The 19,644-nt window shown below is 33.0% G+C and overlaps 1 protein-coding gene across 1 annotated transcript; it reads left to right on the plus strand.

Moving 5' to 3' along the window:
* The first annotated feature begins 5,075 nt into the window (after positions 1–5,075).
* Positions 5,076–7,283, plus strand: LOC145594199 (uncharacterized). The gene has a single exon (XM_081650534.1). It carries the CDS (start codon positions 5,076–5,078, stop codon positions 7,281–7,283), a length of 2,208 nt encoding a protein of 735 aa, XP_081506660.1.
* Positions 7,284–19,644: the final 12,361 nt, after the last annotated feature.

The raw sequence follows: 19,644 nt of genomic DNA on the forward strand, positions 1-19,644 counted from the left end.
CACTTTCAACAAAGCGAAAGTCAAATACATTCAATCAAAGCTTTTTGAATGAAATGAAAGTCAATTGCATTCCACAATGCTAATTGAGTCAAATAAAAAGTCAAACACATTCAACAAAGCTAATAGAGTCAAAAGAAAGTCAAACACATTTAAACAATGCTTTTTGAATAAAATGAAAGTAAAATGCATTCAACAAAGCTAATTGAGTCAAATGAAAGTCAAACACTTGCAACAAAGCTAATTGAGTCAAATGAAAGTCAAACACATTCAAACAAAGCTTTTTGATTCAAATGAAAATCAAATGCATTCAACAGAGCTAATTGAGTCAAATGAAAGTCAAACACTTTCATCAAAGCTTTTAGAATCAAATGAAAGTCAAATACATTTAAACAAAGCTATTTGAATAAAATGAAAGTCAATTGCATTCCACAATGCTAATTGAGTCAAATGAAAGTGAAACACATTCAACGAAGCTAATTGAGTCAAATGAAAGTCAAACACATTCAAACAAAGCTTTTTGAATCAAATGAAAGTCAAATGCATTCAACAAAGCCAATTGAGTCAAATGAAAGTCAAACACATTCAAACATAGCTTCTTGATTCAAATGAAAGTCAAATGCATTCAACAAAGCCAATTGAGTCAAATGAAAGTCAAACACATTCAAACATAGCTTCTTGATTCAAATGAAAGTCAAATGCATTCAACAAAGCTAATTGAGTCAAATGAAAGTCAAACACTTTCAACAAAGCTTTTAGAATCAAATGAAAGTAAAACTGATGTGGATCCTAACCCCTTGTTTAGTCAAGTTTTTAGAAAACCCACAATCTTGAGATAAAGATCCGTTCTTGAACCCTTTCTTGAAGATTCAATGTAGAAACGAACCGATATGACAAGGAATTCGACCACCTCCTGGAACGAATTACTTGACTGATCCAATACCTAGACCACCTCCTGGAACTAAGTAGTTTGATGTTCTTAACTCTCAACTCACCTCCTGAATTGATGATTAAGTAAGCACGCAAGAGAACTCACGCAAGAACAATGCACAAAGTCTGAATTTTATTCGAATGTAATGTGTAAAAGATTACAGCCTTTGTGCCTTATTTATAGGCTAAGAAACTACTAAAATCTACTAGGATTAGATTTCCTAAGTTGGTTAGGACTTCCCTAAATCAACCTAGATCACACGCCCAAGTTAACTTGGACCCCAAGCAATCCAAAACAGCCTTGGACGCCAAGTACCTCCAAGTCAGCTCCTTACACGTTTTCTAGTAGATGTTGTAATCTTAGACTTTCCTAAATTACATCAAACTCTAATTTAAGGAAAATAAGATTGAAAACAAGTAATTAAACTAAGCCAAACCAAGTAAAACGAATCCAAGTGGATCCCAAAACCTTGGGGCCAAAACTAGAAAGCATCTAAAGATAGAATAGGAATAACAACTCCCATCCTAGGTAGAACCTAGGATTTCGGCCTCTTGAGCTTAACTTGCTGTCCATGTGAGCTTTGTCACCCAAGCTTGCTTCTTATCAACATCAAAGCCCATAGGGTTGAGTAGTAGAGTGATAGGCTCTTCAAAAGAATTTCCCTTTGCATTCACATCATTCTCCCCTTCTTCAAAAGAATTTGCCCTCAAATTCACATCATCTAAGTAGGGAGACAAGTCACCCACATTAAAGGTAGCACTAACACTTCCATAATCATTCGACAAGTCAATCTTGTGGGCACTTTCACCATAAGCTTCCAACACTTCAAATGGACCATCTGCCCTAGGCATGAGCTTGTTCTTTCTTTTACTCGGAAACCTTTCTTTTCTGAGATGTAACCAAACAAGATCACCCGGTTTGAATATTGGTTGGTTCCTCTTCTTATCCGATCTAGCCTTATACATAGCATTCATCTTTTCAATCTTTGCTTTCACTTGTTCACACGTCCTTTGGAACACCTCAAGGCGTCTCTTAGCATCCACGTGTATGTCTTCTTTCTTCAAAGGCAGCAAATCAATAGGCAAGAAAGGATTGACCCCATACACAATCTCGAATGGAGTTCTTTGAGTAGTAGAAGAATGAGAACGATTGTAAGCAAATTCAGCATGACATAGCTTCACGTCCCAATCCTTCTGAGTTTTACTCACTAGGCCCCGTAGTAGGGTACCTAAGGTCCTATTAGTTACCTCGGTTTGTCCATCCGTTTGTGGATGATGAGAAGTACTAAAGAGCAGCTTAGTACCTAGCAAACGCCATAGGCACTTCCAAAAGTGACTCAAGAACTTCGAATCTCTATCCGAAACTATGCTCCTTGGAACACCATGTAAACGAACTATTTCCTTGAAGTACAAATCAGCAACATGTTGTGCATCATCTGTCTTATGCATAGGGACAAAATGAGCCATTTTAGAGAACCTATCCACCACAACCATGATGGAATCTTTACCCCTTTGTGTTCGAGGTAAACCAACGACAAAATCCATGCTCACACTATCCCATGGACAATCAGCAACAGGTAGAGGCGTATACAGCCCCTTAGAAAAAGTACTCTTCGCCTTTTGACAAGTAGCACATCTAGAAACCACAGACTGAACATCCTTTATCATTTTGGGCCAAAAGAAACTCTCACTAAGCATATCAACTGTTTTATGCACACCGAAATGTCCTGCGATGGCGCCGCTATGCACCTCTCTAATCAAAAGCTCACGAACACTGCTTTGTGGAATACATAGCTTGTTTCCACGAAAAAGAAAACCGTCTTGAATCACATAATGCCGTGAGGGATTAATGTACTCTTCAGCAAAGTCAGGGCATGTCTTATATAGATCTTTGATATGTTCAAATCCAAGAACACGTGTATCAACCATAGCAAGTAGGTACGCCCTCCTAGATAAAGCATCAGCAACAATATTCGACTTTCCCTCTTTGTATTTCGAAGAGAACGTAAAAGATTGAAGGAATTCAACCCACTTAGCATGTCGAAAATTCAGCTTTTGTTGCCCATGTATGAATTTCAAGGCCTCATGATCAGAATGTAATACAAAAGGCTTAGGCCTCAAGTAATGTGACCAATGATCCAAAGCCCGAACGATTGCATAAAACTCACGATCATAATTGGAGTAGTTGAGTTTAGCACCACTGAGCTTCTCACTAAAGAATGAAATTGGTCTTTTCTCTTGGACCAAAACAGCACCTATCCCTACTCCACTAGCATCACACTCAACTTCAAATAATTTATCAAAGTTAGGCAAAGCTAAAACAGGAGCATTACATAGCTTTTTCTTGATATCGTCAAAAGCATGTTGAGCAGCCTTAGTCCACACAAACTCCCCTTTCTTCATTAGTTCAGTTATAGGAGCCATAATAGTGGAGAAGTTTTTAATAAACCTCCTGTAGAACGAAGCAAGGCCATGGAAACTCCTCGTCTCATGCACGTTTGTAGGAGTAATCCATGTAGAAATAGCTTTGACCTTTTCAGGGTCAACTTCCACGCCTTGGTCAGAAACAATATAACCAAGAAAAGAAATACTAGGCACCATAAATGCGCATTTTTCAAGTTTACCATACAATTTTTGCTCACGCAATTTCTCAAATAATTTTCTAAGATGAAAAACATGCTCAACTCTATCCCTTGATGTGAATGCAAAGGGCAATTCTTTTGAAGAGCCTATCACTCTACTACTCAACCCTATGGGCTTTGATGTTGATAAGAAGCAAGCTTGGGTGACAAAGCTCACATGGACAGCAAGTCAAGCTCAAGAGGCCGAAATCCTAGGTTCTACCTAGGATGGGAGTTGTTATTCCTATTCTATCTTTAGATGCTTTCTAGTTTTGGCCCCAAGGTTTTGGGATCCACTTGGATTCGTTTTACTTGGTTTGGCTTAGTTTAATTACTTGTTTTCAATCTTATTTTCCTTAAATTAGAGTTTGATGTAATTTAGGAAAGTCTAAGATTACAACATCTACTAGAAAACGTGTAAGGAGCTGACTTGGAGGTACTTGGCGTCCAAGGCTGTTTTGGATTGCTTGGGGTCCAAGTTCACTTGGGCGTGTGATCTAGGTTGATTTAGGGAAGTCCTAACCAACTTAGGAAATCTAATCCTAGTAGATTTTAGTAGTTTCTTAGCCTATAAATAAGGCACAAAGGCTGTAATCTTTTACACATTACATTCGAATAAAATTCAGACTTTGTGCATTGTTCTTGCGTGAGTTCTCTTGCGTGCTTACTTAATCATCAATTCAGGAGGTGAGTTGAGAGTTAAGAACATCAAACTACTTAGTTCCAGGAGGTGGTCTAGGTATTTGATCAGTCAAGTAATTCGTTCCAGGAGGTGGTCGAATTCCTTGTCATATCGGTTCGTTTCTACATTGAATCTTCAAGAAAGGGTTTAAGAACGGATCTTTATCTCAAGATTGTGGGTTTTCTAAAAACTTGACTAAACAAGGGGTTAGGATCCACATCAATTTGGTATCAGATTACAGGCGTCCTAAGGGAAATATCGCTCCACTTTTACGCTGCCAGAAAATCCAGTTCGCAGGTGCTAAAGTTTTATTCTGTTTCTTTTTTGTTTTTGCGAATTTTTCTGTGTTTCTTTCGTAGAATTAGACCTACTGTGTGTGTACTTTGATACTGGAGAGTTTGAGAAATTTGTTATTACGTTTGCTATTTTATCTGCAATTATTTGCTCAACTGGTCCAGAATCGGGGAAATCCTGCGCGGTTGAAAGTTTTTGATTACTGCGACTTCGTTATTGATCTTTTTCCAGAAATTCCAATTGGAGTGTGTTCTAAAAACATTAAATTTATTTTCTGGGAATTTTGGTTACATTTGACACATTAACAAATTCATAGTGTCGTATTCTGTTGGCTACAAGTTCCTGCCTTTATTCTGTCAACTTGTGGTGCTTTTCTTTGGTTCGTGTGGGTTACCATCATGGATGAACAGTTGTATAAACGACTCATGGATGATTTTCAGAAGAGGTTTGATATTATAGACCGAAGAACCGAACAACTACAGGATCAAACCGATTCTAGGTTCGATGCTTTCGCCAAACTACTTCAAGGAAACAAAAAGAAGAAAAAGTAGATGGACAGCGACGATGACTCTTCTAGTAATGATGAGAGTGATGCTAAACACTCTACGATTGATGACAGGGGTATCAAACTCGATGACTTTACTGGCCTTGGAAGTCCAGAAGACTTTCTTGAGTGGGAGAGACAAGTAGAGAAGATTTCTGACTATAAAGGGTTTGATGATGCAAACAGGTTCAAAATTGCTTACATACGCCTCACAAAAAACGCAGGTGCATGGTTTGAATCCCTCAAAGCAAGACGTGCTAGAGCAGGTAAGAAAAAGATCTCAACTTGGACTGATTTGAAGCGTAAATTGCGTACCAAGTATCTACCTGATGATTTTGAGCAAATTCAATACTTAAAATTGACCACTCTAACACAAGATACTTTGAGTGTGAATGAGTATATTGCTGAATTTGATAGATTAACTTCTATTTGTGATTTAAATGAAAAAGAACCCATGCGTATTGCTCGTTTCATTAAGGGTCTCCATAGGCCTATTGCTAAAAAGATTGAATTAAGCGTTTACAACTCTTTCAATGATGTATGCAAATTGGCCCTAAAAATTGAGAGTCATTGGAATGAAGATAAGAAGAGTGGACCGTATGCTAGCAAAGGGGCTGGTTCATCCAAGCCTAGTTCATCTCATGCTACTACTTCTAGCTCATACAAAGCTCAATATAAGGGTTTTGACTCAAAGAAAGACACGGCCAGAACAGAAGAAAAGAAAGTTGTTGAGAAACAGAAAGTGTTCGTGCCACGTGAGGAATACGAGAGTAGAAGGAAGTGCTTTAAGTGCCAAGGGAAGGGGCACATTGCTAGTGAATGCCCTAACAGAAAAGCTCTTACGGTGAAGCAATATGATGAGTGGGAGGAGGATGAAAAACACTTGATAATCCTCCCTGAATCCGAAAAAGAAGATGAGTTGCTTGAAGAGGAGGAGGATGAAGAGGTTTTTGCGGCAGAGGGTGAGAAAACATTAGTAGTTCGAAGGGTACTACATGCTGAAACTACTCCAAACCTTGATCAAAGGGAGAATTTGTTCCATACTAGATGCATCGTGGGTGATACTACTTGCAAGGTGATAGTGGATAGTGGGTCATGCACGAATGTGGCCTCGACTGAGATGGTGAGTAAACTGAAGCTACCAACCCGTGATCATGTAAAACCCTACAAACTGAGCTGGCTTGATGATTCTAAAGGCCTACGTGTGAAGAAACAAGCATTGGTGAACTTCTCAATTGGAAACTACAAAGAAGAACTATGGTGTGATGTGGTTCCAATGAGTGCTTGTCATCTACTTTTAGGGAGATCTTGGCAATTTGATAGAAAGGTGAAACATGATGGAGAGACCAATGTGTATACGATCAAGGTGGGCAACAAACGAATTCATTTACAGCCTTTATCTCCAAAAACGTGTGAATTGAGCTCAAAAGAGCAATCGAAATCAAGCATGTTCTTAAGTGCAAAGGAGCTAGAAAGAGAGTTAGAGGAGGGTGCCACGGCCTATGCGTTGGTGGTTAAGGATTCCAGGACTAATAGAGCTCCAATAGATCAAACTCTTACTGATTTGCTAGGAGAATTCAATGATGTGTTCCCGGAAGAGTTACCTAAGGGTTTGCCACCTCTAAGGGGTATTGAGCATGCTATTGATCTCATTCCAGGAGCCCCATTACCGAATAAACCCGCTTATAGATGTGATCCCGAAGCTTCAAAGGAGTTACAAAGACAAATTGAAGAGTTGATTGAAAGGGGTTATGTAAGGGAGAGCATGAGTCCTTGTGCAGTTCCAGCTTTGCTCGTACCAAAGAAAGATGGGACATGGAGGATGTGTATTGATTCGAGAGCTGTGAATAATATCACAATTAAATACCGCTTTCCTATGCCTAGACTTGAAGATATGCTAGATGAACTCCATGGCGCAACAATTTTTTCTAAACTCGACTTGAGAAGTGGATATCATCAAATGCGAATTAGAGAAGGAGATGAATGGAAGACGGCTTTCAAAACTAAACAAGGCTTATATGAGTGGATGGTGATGCCTTTTGGTCTTTGTAATGCCCCAAGTTCTTTCATGCGCCTTATGAATGAGGTACTACGTCCTTTCTTAAACAAGTTTATTGTCGTTTATCTTGATGATATTCTAGTTTACAGTAGGGATGATGTGGATCCTAACCCCTTGTTTAGTCAAGTTTTTAGAAAACCCACAATCTTGAGATAAAGATCCGTTCTTGAACCCTTTCTTGAAGATTCAATGTAGAAACGAACCGATATGACAAGGAATTCGACCACCTCCTGGAACGAATTACTTGACTGATCAAATACCTAGACCACCTCCTGGAACTAAGTAGTTTGATGTTCTTAACTCTCAACTCACCTCCTGAATTGATGATTAAGTAAGCACGCAAGAGAACTCACGCAAGAACAATGCACAAAGTCTGAATTTTATTCGAATGTAATGTGTAAAAGATTACAGCCTTTGTGCCTTATTTATAGGCTAAGAAACTACTAAAATCTACTAGGATTAGATTTCCTAAGTTGGTTAGGACTTCCCTAAATCAACCTAAATCACACGCCCAAGTGAACTTGGACCCCAAGCAATCCAAAACAGCCTTGGACGCCAAGTACCTCCAAGTCAGCTCCTTACACGTTTTCTAGTAGATGTTGTAATCTTAGACTTTCCTAAATTACATCAAACTCTAATTTAAGGAAAATAAGATTGAAAACAAGTAATTAAACTAAGCCAAACCAAGTAAAACGAATCCAAGTGGATCCCAAAACCTTGGGGCCAAAACTAGAAAGCATCTAAAGATAGAATAGGAATAACAACTCCCATCCTAGGTAGAACCTAGGATTTCGGCCTCTTGAGCTTGACTTGCTGTCCATGTGAGCTTTGTCACCCAAGCTTGCTTCTTATCAACATCAAAGCCCATAGGGTTGAGTAGTAGAGTGATAGGCTCTTCAAAAGAATTGCCCTTTGCATTCACATCAAAAACACATTCAAACAAAGCTTTTTGAATCAAATGAAAGTCAAATGCATTTGAACAAAGCTAATTGAGTCAAATGAAAGTCAAACACTTTCAACAAAGCGTTTAGAATCAAATGAAAGTCAAATACATTCAATCAAAGCTTTTTGAATCAAATGAAAGTCAATTGCATTCCACAATGCTAATTGAGTCAAATAAAAAGTCAAACACATTCAACAAAGCTAATTGAGTCAAAAGAAAGTCAAACACATTCAAACAATGCTTTTTGAATCAAATGAAAGTCAAATGCATTCAACAAAGCCAATTGAGTCAAATGAAAGTCAAACACATTCAAATAAAGCTTTTTGATTAAAATGAAAGTCAAATGCATTCAACAAAGCTAATTGTGTCAAATGAACGTCAAACACTTTCAACAAAGCTTTTAGAATCAAATGAAAGTCAAACACATTCAAACAAAGCTTTTTGAATCAAATGAAAGTCAAATGCATTCAACAAAGCTAATTGAGTCAAATAAAAGTCAAACACTTTCAACAAAGCGTTTTGAATCAAATGAAAGGCAAATACATTCAATCAAAGCTTTTTGAATCAAATGAAAGTCAATTGCATTCCACAATGCTAATTGAGTCAAATGAAAGTCAAACACATTCAACGAAGCTAATTGAGTCAAATGAAAGCCAAACACATTCAAACAAAGCTTTTTGAATCAAATGAAAGTAAAATGCATTCAACAAAGCTAATTGAGTCAAATGAAAGTCAAAGACATTCAAATAAAGCTTTTTGATTAAAATGAAAGTCAAATGCATTCAACAAAGCTAATTGTGTCAAATGAACGTCAAACACTTTCAACAAAGCTTTTAGAATCAAATGAAAGTCAAACACATTCAAACAAAGCTTTTTGAATCAAATGAAAGTCAAATGCATTCAACAAAGCTAATTGAGTCAAATGAAAGTCAAACACTTTCAACAAAGCGTTTTGAATCAAATGAAAGTCAAATACATTCAATCAAAGCTTTTTGAATCAAAAGAAAGTCAATTGCATTCCACAATGCTAATTGAGTCAAATGAAAGTCAAACACTTTCAACAAAGCTAATTGAGTCAAAAGAAAGTCAAACACATTCAAACAAAGCTTTTTGAATCAAATGAAAGTAAAATGCATTCAACAAAGCTAATTGAGTCAAATGAAAGTCAAACACTTTCAACAAAGCTAATTGAGTCAAATGAAAGTCAAACACATTCAAACAAAGTTTTTTGATTCAAATGAAAGTCAAATGCATTCAACAAAGCTTATTGAGTCAAATGAAAGTTAAACACTTTCAACAAAGCTTTTAGAATCAAATGAAAGTCAAACACATTCAAACAAAGCTTTTTGAATCAAATGAAAATCAAATGAATTCAACAAAGCTAATTGAGTCAAATGAAAGTCAAACACTTTCATCAAAGCTTTTAGAATAAAATGAAAGTCAAATACATTCAAACAAAGCTTTTTGAATCAAATGAAAGTCAATTGCATTCCACAATGCTAATTGAGTCAAATGAAAGTCAAACACATTCAACGAAGCTAATTGAGTCAAATGAAAGTCAAACACATTCAAACAAAGCTTTTTGAATCAAATTAAAGTCAAATGCATTCAACAAAGCCAATTGAGTCAATTGAAAGTCAAACACATTCAGACATAGCTTCATGATTCAAATGAAAGCCAAATGCATTCAACAAAGCTAATTGAGTCAAATGAAAGTCAAACACTTTCAACAAAGATTTTAGAATCAAATGAAAGTAAAACACATTCAAAAAAAGCTTTTTGAATCAAATGAATGTCAAATGTATTCAACAAAGCTAATTAAGTCAAATGAAAGTCAAACACATAAAACAAAGCTAATTGAGTTAAAAGAAAGTCAAACACATTCAAACAAAGCTTTTAGAATCAAAAGAAAGTCAAACACATTCAAACAAAGCTTTTTGAATCAAATGAAAGTCAAATGCATTCAACAAAGCCAATTGAGTCAAATGAAAGTCAAACACATTCAAACATAGCTTCTTGATTCAAATGAAAGTCAAATGCATTCAACAAAGCTAATTGAGTCAAATGAAAGTCAAACACTTTCAACAAAGCTTTTAGAATTAAATGAAAGTAAAACACATTCAAACAAAGCTTTTTGAATCAAATGAAAGTCAAATGCATTCAACAAAGCTAATTGAGTCAAATGAAAGTCAAACACTTTCAACAAAGCGTTTAGAATCAAATGAAAGTCAAATACATTCAATCAAAGCTTTTTGAATCAAATGAAAGTCAATTGCATTCCACAATGCTAATTGAGTCAAATAAAAAGTCAAACACATTCAACAAAGCTAATCGAGTCAAAAGAAAGTCAAACACATTCAAACAATGCTTTTTGATTCAAATGAAAGTAAAATGCATTCAACAAAGCTAATTGAGTCAAATGAAAGTCAAACACTTTCAACAAAGCTAATTGAGTCAAATGAAAGTCAAATACATTCAACAAAGTTTTCTGAATCAAACGAAAATCAGATGAATTCAACATAGCTAATTGAGTCAAATAAAAGTCAAACACTTTCATCAAAGCTTTTAGAATAAAATGAAAGTCAAATAAATTCAATCAAAGCTTTTTGAATCAAATCGAAGTCAATTGCATTCCACAATGCAAATTGAGTCAAACGAAAGTTAAACACATTCAACGAAGCTAATTGAATCAAATGAAAGTCAAACACATTCAAACAAAGCTTTTTGAATCAAATGAAAGTCAAATGCATTCAACAAAGCTAATTGAGTCAAATGAAAGTCAAACACATTCAAATAAAGCTTCTTGATTCAAATGAAAGTCAAATGCATTCAACAAAGCTAATTGTGTCAAATGAAAGTCAAACACTTTCAAACAAAGCTTTTTGAATCAAATGAAAGTCAAATGCATTCAACAAAGCTAATTGAGTCAAATGAAAGTCTAACACATTCAAATAAAGCATCTTGATTCAAATGAAAGTCAAACACTTTCAACAAAGCTTTTAAAATCAAATGAAAGTCGAATACATTCAAACAAATCTTTTTGAATCAAATGAAAGTCAATTGCATTCCACAATGCAAATTGAGTCAAATGAAAGTCAAACACATTCAACAAAGCTCATTGAGTCAAATGAAAGTCAAACACATTCAAACAAAGCTTTTTGAATCAAATGAAAGTTAAATGCATTCAACAAAGCTATTTGAGTCAAATGAAAGTTAAACACTTTCAACAAAGCTTTTAGAATCAAATGAAAGGTCAAATACGTTCAAACAAAGCTTTTTTAAATCAAATGAAAGTCTATTGCATTCCACAATGCTAATTGAGTCAAATGAAAGTCAAACACATTCAACGAAGCTAGTTGAGTCAAATGAAAGTCAAACACATTGAAACAAAGATTTTTGAATCAAATGAAAGTCAAATGCATTCAACCAAGCTAATTGAGTCAAATGAAAGTCAAACAGTTTTAACAAAGCGTTTAGAATCAAATGAAAGTCAAATAAATTCAATCAAAGCTTTTTGAATCAAATGAAAGTCAATTGCATTCCACAATGCTAATTAAGTCAAATGAAAGTCAAACACATTCAACAAAGCTAATTGAGTCAAAAGAAAGTCAAACACATTCAAACAAAGCTTTTTGAATCAAATGAAAGTCAAATGCATTCAACAAAGTTAATTGAATCAAATGAAAGTCAAACACTTTCAACAAAGCTAATTGAGTCAAATGAAAGTCAAACGCATTCAAACAAAGCTTTTTGATTCAAATGAAAGTCAAATGCATTCAACAAAGCTAATTGAGTCAAATGAAAGTCAAACACTTTCAACAAAGCGAAAGTCAAATACATTCAATCAAAGCTTTTTGAATGAAATGAAAGTCAATTGCATTCCACAATGCTAATTGAGTCAAATAAAAAGTCAAACACATTCAACAAAGCTAATAGAGTCAAAAGAAAGTCAAACACATTCAAACAATGCTTTTTGAATCAAATGAAAGTAAAATGCATTCAACAAAGCTAATTGAGTCAAATGAAAGTCAAACACTTTCAACAAAGCTAATTGAGTCAAATGAAAGTCAAACACATTCAAACAAAGCTTTTTGATTCAAATGAAAGTCAAATGCATTCAACAGAGCTAATTGAGTCAAATGAAAGTCAAACACTTTCATCAAAGCTTTTAGAATCAAATGAAAGTCAAATACATTTAAACAAAGCTATTTGAATCAAATGAAAGTCAATTGCATTCCACAATGCTAATTGAGTCAAATGAAAGTTAAACACATTCAACGAAGCTAATTAAGTCAAATGAAAGTCAAACACATTCAAACAAAGCTTTTTGAATCAAATGAAAGTCAAATATATTCAACAAAGCCAATTGAGTCAAATGAAAGTCAAACACATTCAAACATAGCTTCTTGATTCAAATGAAAGTCAAATGAATTCAACAAAGATAATTGAGTCAAATGAAAGTCAAACACTTTCAACAAAGCTTTTAGAATCAAATGAAAGTAAAACACATTCAAACAAAGCTTTTTGAGTCAAATGAAAGTCAAATGCATTTGAATAAAGCTAATTGAGTCAAATGAAAGTCAAACACTTTCAACAAAGCGTTTAGAATCAAATTAAAGTCAAATACATTCAATCAAAGCTTTTTGAATCAAATGAAAGTCAATTGCATTCCACAATGCTAATTGAGTCAAATAAAAAGTCAAACACATTCAACAAAGCTAATTGAGTCAAAAGAAAGTCAAACACATTCAAACAATGCTTTTTGAATCAAATGAAAGTAAAATGCATTCAACAAAGCTAATTGAGTCAAATGAAAGTCAAACACTTTCAACAAAGCTAATTGAGTCAAATGAAAGTCAAATACATTCAACAAAGTTTTCTGAATCAAACGAAAATCAAATGAATTCAACATAGCTAATTGAGTCAAATAAAAGTCAAACACTTTCATCAAAGCTTTTAGAATAAAATGAAAGTCAAATACATTCAATCAAAGCTTTTTGAATCAAATCGAAGTCAATTACATTCCACAATGCAAATTGAGTCAAATGAAAGTCAAACACATTCAACGAAGCTAATTGAGTCAAATGAAAGTCAAACACATTCAAACAAAGCTTTTTGAATCAAATGAAAGTCAAATGCATTCAACAAAGCTAATTGAGTCAAATGAAAGTCAAACACATTCAAATAAAGCTTCTTGATTCAAATGAAAGTCAAACACTTTCAACAAAGCTTTTAAAATCAAATGAAAGTCAAATACATTCAAACAAATCTTTTTGAATCAAATGAAAGTCAATTGCATTCCACAATGCAAATTGAGTCAAATGAAAGTCAAACACATTCAACAAACCTCATTGAGTCAAATGAAAGTCAAACACATTCAAATAAAGCTTCTTGATTCAAATGAAAGTCAAATGCATTCAACAAAGCTAATTGTGTCAAATGAAAGTCAAACACTTTCAAACAAAGCTTTTTGAATCAAATGAAAGTCAAATGCATTCAACAAAGCTAATTGAGTCAAATGAAAGTCAAACACATTCAAATAAAGCTTCTTGATTCAAATGAAAGTCAAACACTTTCAACAAAGCTTTTAAAATCAAATGAAAGTCAAATACATTCAAACAAATCTTTTTGAATAAAATGAAAGTCAATTGCATTCCACAATGCAAATTGAGTCAAATGAAAGTCAAACACATGCAACAAACCTCATTGAGTCAAATGAAAGTCAAACACATTCAAACAAAGCTTTTTGAATCAAATGAAAGTTAAATGCATTCAACAAAGCTAATTGAGTCAAATGAAAGTCATACACTTTCAACAAAGCTTTTAGAATCAAATAAAAGGTCAAATACGTTTAAACAAAGCTTTTTAAATCAAATGAAAGTCTATTGCATTCCACAATGCTAATTGAGTCAAATGAAAGTCAAACACATTCAACGAAGCTAGTTGAGTCAAATGAAAGTCAAACACATTGAAACAAAGCTTTTTGAATCAAATGAAAGTCAAATGCATTCAACCAAGCTAATTGAGTCAAATGAAAGTCAAACAGTTTCAACAAAGCGTTAAGAATCAAATGAAAGTCAAATAAATTCAATCAAAGCTTTTTGAATCAAATGAAAGTCAATTGCATTCCACAATGCTAATTAAGTGAAATGAAAGTCAAACACATTCAACAAAGCTAATTGAGTCAAAAGAAAGTCAAACACATTCAAACAAAGCTTTTTGAATCAAATGAAAGTCAAATGCATTCAACAAAGTTAATTGAATCAAATGAAAGTCTAACACTTTCAACAAAGCTAATTTAGTCAAATGAAAGTCAAACGCATTCAAACAAAGCTTTTTAATTCAAATGAAAGTCAAATGCATTCAACAAAGCTAATTGAGTTAAATGAAAGTCAAACACTTTCAAAAAAGATTTTAGAATCAAATGAAAGTCAAATACATTAAAACAAAGTTTTCTGAATCAAACGAAAATCAAATGAATTCAACAAAGCTAATTGAGTCAAATAAAAGTCAAACACTTTCATCAAAGCTTTTAGAATAAAATGAAAGTCAAATACATTCAATCAAAGCTTTTTGAATCAAATCGAAGTCAATTGCATTCCACATTGCTAATTGAGTCAAATGAAAGTCAAACACATTCAACGAAGCTAATTGAGTCAAATGAAAGTCAAACACTTTCAAACAAAGCTTTTTGAATCAAATGAAAGTCAAATGCATTCAACAAAGCTAATTGAGTCAAATGAAAGTCAAACACATTCAAATAAAGCTTCTTGATTCAAATGAAAGTCAAACACATTCAACGAAGCTAGTTCAGTCAAATGAAAGTCAAAAACATTGAAACAAAGCTTTTTGAATCAAATGAAAGTCAAATGCATTCAACAAAGCCAATTGAGTCAAATGAAAATCAAACACATTCAAATAAAGCTTCTTGATTCAAATGAAAGTCAAATGCATTCAACTAAGCTAATTGTGTCAAGTGAAAGTCAAACACTTTCAACAAAGCTTTTATAATGAAATGAAAGTCAAACACATTCAAACAAAGCTTTTTGAATCAAATGAAAGTCCAATGCATTCAACAAAGCTAATTGAGTCAAATGAAAGTCAAATACATTCAATCAAAGCTTTTTGAATCAAATGAAAGTCAATTGCATTCCACAATGCTAATCGAGTCAAATGAAAGTCAAACACTTTCATCAAAGCTTGTAGAATCAAATGAAAGTCAAATACATTCAAACAAAGCATTTTGAATCAAATAGAAGTCAATTGCATTCCACAATGTTAATTGAGTCAAATGAAAGTCAAACACATTCAACGAAGCTAATTGAGTCAAATGAAAGTCAAACACATTCAAACAAAGCTTTTTGAATCAAATGAAAGTCAAATGCATTCAACAAAGCCAATTGAGTCAAATGAAAGTCAAAAACATTCAAATGAAGCTTCTTGATTCAAATGAAAGTCAAATGCATTCAACAAAGCTAATTGAGTCAAATGAAAGTCAAACACTTTCAACAAAGCTAAATGAGTCAAACAAAAGTCAAACACATTCAAACAAAGCTTTTTGAATCAAATGAAAGTCAAATGCATTCAACAAAGCTAATTGAGTCAAATGAAAGTAAAACACTTTCAACAAAGCGTTTATAATGAAATGAAAGTCAAATACATTCAATCAAAGCTTTTTGAATCAAATGAAAGTCAATTGCATTCCACAATGCTAATTGAGTCAAATGAAAGTAAAACTCATTCAACAAAGCTAATTGAGTCAAAAGAAAGTCAAACACATTCAAACAAAGCTTTTTGAATCAAATGAAAGTAAAATGCATTCAACAAAGCTAATTGAGTCAAATAAAAAGTCAAACTAATTCAACAAAGCTAATTGAGTCAAAAGAAAGTCAAACACATTCAAACAATGCTTTTTGAATCAAATGAAAGTCAAATGCATTCAACAAAGCTAATTGAGTCAAATGAAAGTCAAACGCTTTCAACAAAGCTAATTGAGTCAAATGAAAGTCAAACACATTCAAACAAAGCTTTTTGATTCAAATGAAAGTCAAATGCATTCAACAAAGCTAATTGAGTCAAATGAAAGTCAAACACATTCAAATAAAGCTTCTTGATTCAAATGAAAGTCAAATGCATTCAACAAAGCTAATTGTGTCAAATGAAAGTCAAACACTTTCAAACAAAGCTTTTTGAATCAAATGAAAGTCAATTGCATTCCACAATGCTAATTGAGTCAAATGAAAGTCAAACACATTCAACGAAGCTAATTGAGTCAAATAAAAGTCAAACACATTCAAACAAAGCTTTTTGAATCAAATGAAAGTCAAATGCATTCAACAAAGCCAATGGAGTCAAATGAAATTCAAACACATTCAAATGAAGCTTCTTGATTCAAATGAAAGTCAAATGCATTCAACAAAGCTAATTGAGTCAAATGAAAGTCAAACACTTTCAACAAAGCTAATTGAGACAAATGTAAGTCAAACACATTCAAACAAAGCTTTTTGAATCAAATGAAAGTCAAATGCATTCAACAAAGCCAATTGAGTCAAATGAAAGTCAAACACATTCAAATAAAGCTTCTTTATTCAAATGAAAGTCAAATGCATTCAACAATGCTAATTGAGTCAAATGAAAGTCAAACACTTTCAACAAAGCTAATTGAGTCAAATGAAAGTCAAAGACTTTCAACAAAGCTTTTGGAATCAAATGAAAGTAAAACACATTCAAACAAAGCTTTTTGAATCAAATGAATGTCAAATGCATTCAACAAAGCTAATTGAGTCAAATGAAAGTCAAACACATTCAACAAAGCTAATTGAGTTAAAAGAAAGTCAAACACATTCAAACAAAACTTTTTGAATTAAATGAAAGTCAAATGCATTCAACAAAGCCAATTGAGTCAAATGAAAGTCAAACACATTCAAATAAAGCTTCTTGATTCAAATAAAAGTCAAATGCATTCAACAAAGCTAATTGATTCAAATGAAAGTCATACACTTTCAACAAAGCTAATTGAGTCAAATGAAAGTCAAACACATTCAAACAAAGCTTTTTGAATCAAATGAAAGTCAAATGCATTCAAAAAATCCAATTGAGTCAAATGAAAGTCAAACACTTTCAACAAAAGCGTTTAGAATCAAATGAAAGTCAAATACATTCAATCAAAGCTTTTTGAATCAAATGAAAGTCAATTGCATTCCACAATGCTAATTAAGTCAAATGAAAGTCAAACACATTCAACAAAGCTAATTGAGTCAAAAGAAAGTCAAACACATTCAGAAAAAGCTTTTTGAATCAAATGAAAGTCAAATGCATTCAACAAAGCTAATTAAGTCAAACGAAAGTCAAACACTTTCAACAAAGCTAATTGAGTCAAATGAAAGTCAAACACATTCAAACAAAGCTTTTTGATTCAAATGAAAGTCAAATGCATTCAACAAAGCTAATTGAGTCAAATGAAAGTCAACCACTTTCAACAAAGCTTTTAGAATCAAATGAAAGTCAAACACATTCAAACAAAGCTTTTTGAATCAAATGAAAATCAAATGAATTCAACAAAGCTAATTGAGTCAAATGAAAGTGAAACACTTTCGTCAAAGCTTTTAGAATCAAATTAAAGTCAAATATATTCAAACAAAGCTTTTTGAATCAAATAAAAGTCAATTGCATTCCACAATGCTAATTGAGTTAAATGAAGGTCAAACACATTTAACGAAGCTAATTGAGTCAAATGAAAGTCAAACACATTCAAACAAAGCTTTTTGAATCAAATGAAAGTCAAATGCATTCAACAAATCCAATTGAGTCAAATGAAAGTCAAACACATTCAAACAAAGCTTCTTGATTCAAATGAAAGTCAAATGCATTCAACAAAACTAATTGAGTCAAATGAAAGTCAAACATTTTCAACAAAGCGTTTATAATCAAATGAAAGTCAAATACATTCAATCAAAGCTTTTTGAATCAAATGAAAGTCAATTGCATTCCACAATGCTAATTAAGTCAAATGAAAGTCAAACACATTCAACAAAGCTAATTGAGTCAAAAGAAAGTCAAACACATTCAAACAAAGCTTTTTGAATCAAATGAAAGTCAAATGCATTCAACAAATCCAATTGAGTCAAATGAAAGTCAAACACATTCAAACAAAGCTTCTTGATTCAAATGAAATTCAAATGCATTCAACAAAACTAATTGAGTCAAATGAAAGTCAAACATTTTCAACAAAGCGTTTATAATCAAATGAAAGTCAAATACATTCAAACAAAGCTTTTTGAATAAAATGAAAGTCAATTGCATTCCACAACGCTAATTGAGTCAAATGAAAGTCAAACACATTGAACGAAGCTAATTGAGTCAAATGAAAGTCAAACACATTCAAACAAAGCTTTTTGAATCAAATGAAAGTCAAATGTATTCAACAAAGCCAATTGAGTCAAATGAAAGTCAAACACATTCAAACAAAGCTTCTTGATTCAAATGAAAGTCAAATGCATTCAACAAAGCTAATTGAGTCAAATGAAAGTCAAACACTTTGAACAAAGCTTTTAGAATCAAATGAAAGTTAAACACATTCAAACAAAGCATTTTGAATCAAATGAAAGTCAAATGCATTCAACAAAGCCAATTGAGTCAAATGAAAGTCAAACACATTCAAACAAAGCTTCTTGATTCAAATGAAAGTCAAATGCATTTAACAAAGCTAATTGAGTCAAATGAAAGTCGAACACTTTCAACAAAGCGTTTAGAATCAAATGAAAGTCAAATAAATTCAATCAAAGCTTTTTGAATCAAATGAAGGTCAATTGCATTCCACAATGCTAATTAAGTCAAATGAAAGTCAAACACATTCAACAAAGCTAATTGAGTCAAAAGAAAGTCAAACACATTCAAACAAAGCTTTTCGAATCAAATGAAAGTCAAATGCATTCAACAAAGCTAATTGAGTCAAATGAAAGTCAAACACTTTCAACAAAGCGTTTAGAATTAAATGAAAGTCAAATACATTCAATCAAAGCTTTTTTGAATCAAATGAAAGAAAATTGCATTCCACAATGCTAATTGAGTCAAATGAAAGTCAATCACATTCAACAAAGCGAATTGAGTCAAAAGAAAGTCAAACACATTCAAACAAAGCTTTTTGAATCAAATGAAAGTCAAATGCATTCAACAAAGCTAATTGAGTCAAATGAAAGTCAAAAACTTTCAGCAAAGCTAATTGAGTCAAATGAAAGTCAAACACATTCAAAAAAAGCTTTTTGATTCAAATGAAAGTCAAATGCATTCAGCAAAACTAATTGAGTCATATGAAAGTCAAACGCTTTCTACAAAGCCAATTGAGTCAAATGAAAGTCAAACACTTTCAAACAAAGCTTCTTGATTCAAATGAAAGTTAAATGCATTCAACAAAGCTAATTGAGTCATGTGAAAGTCAAACACTTTCAACAAAGCTTTTAGAATCAAATGAAAGTCAAACACATTCAAACAAAGCTTTTTGAATCAAATGAAAATCAAATGAATTTAACAAAGCTAATTGAGTCAAATGAAAGTCAAACACTTTCATCAAAGCTT

This window comes from Chenopodium album, chromosome 19 (assembly GCF_948465745.1).
Source record: "Chenopodium album chromosome 19, dcCheAlbu1.1, whole genome shotgun sequence".
NCBI classification, from domain to species: Eukaryota; Viridiplantae; Streptophyta; class Magnoliopsida; order Caryophyllales; family Amaranthaceae; genus Chenopodium; species Chenopodium album.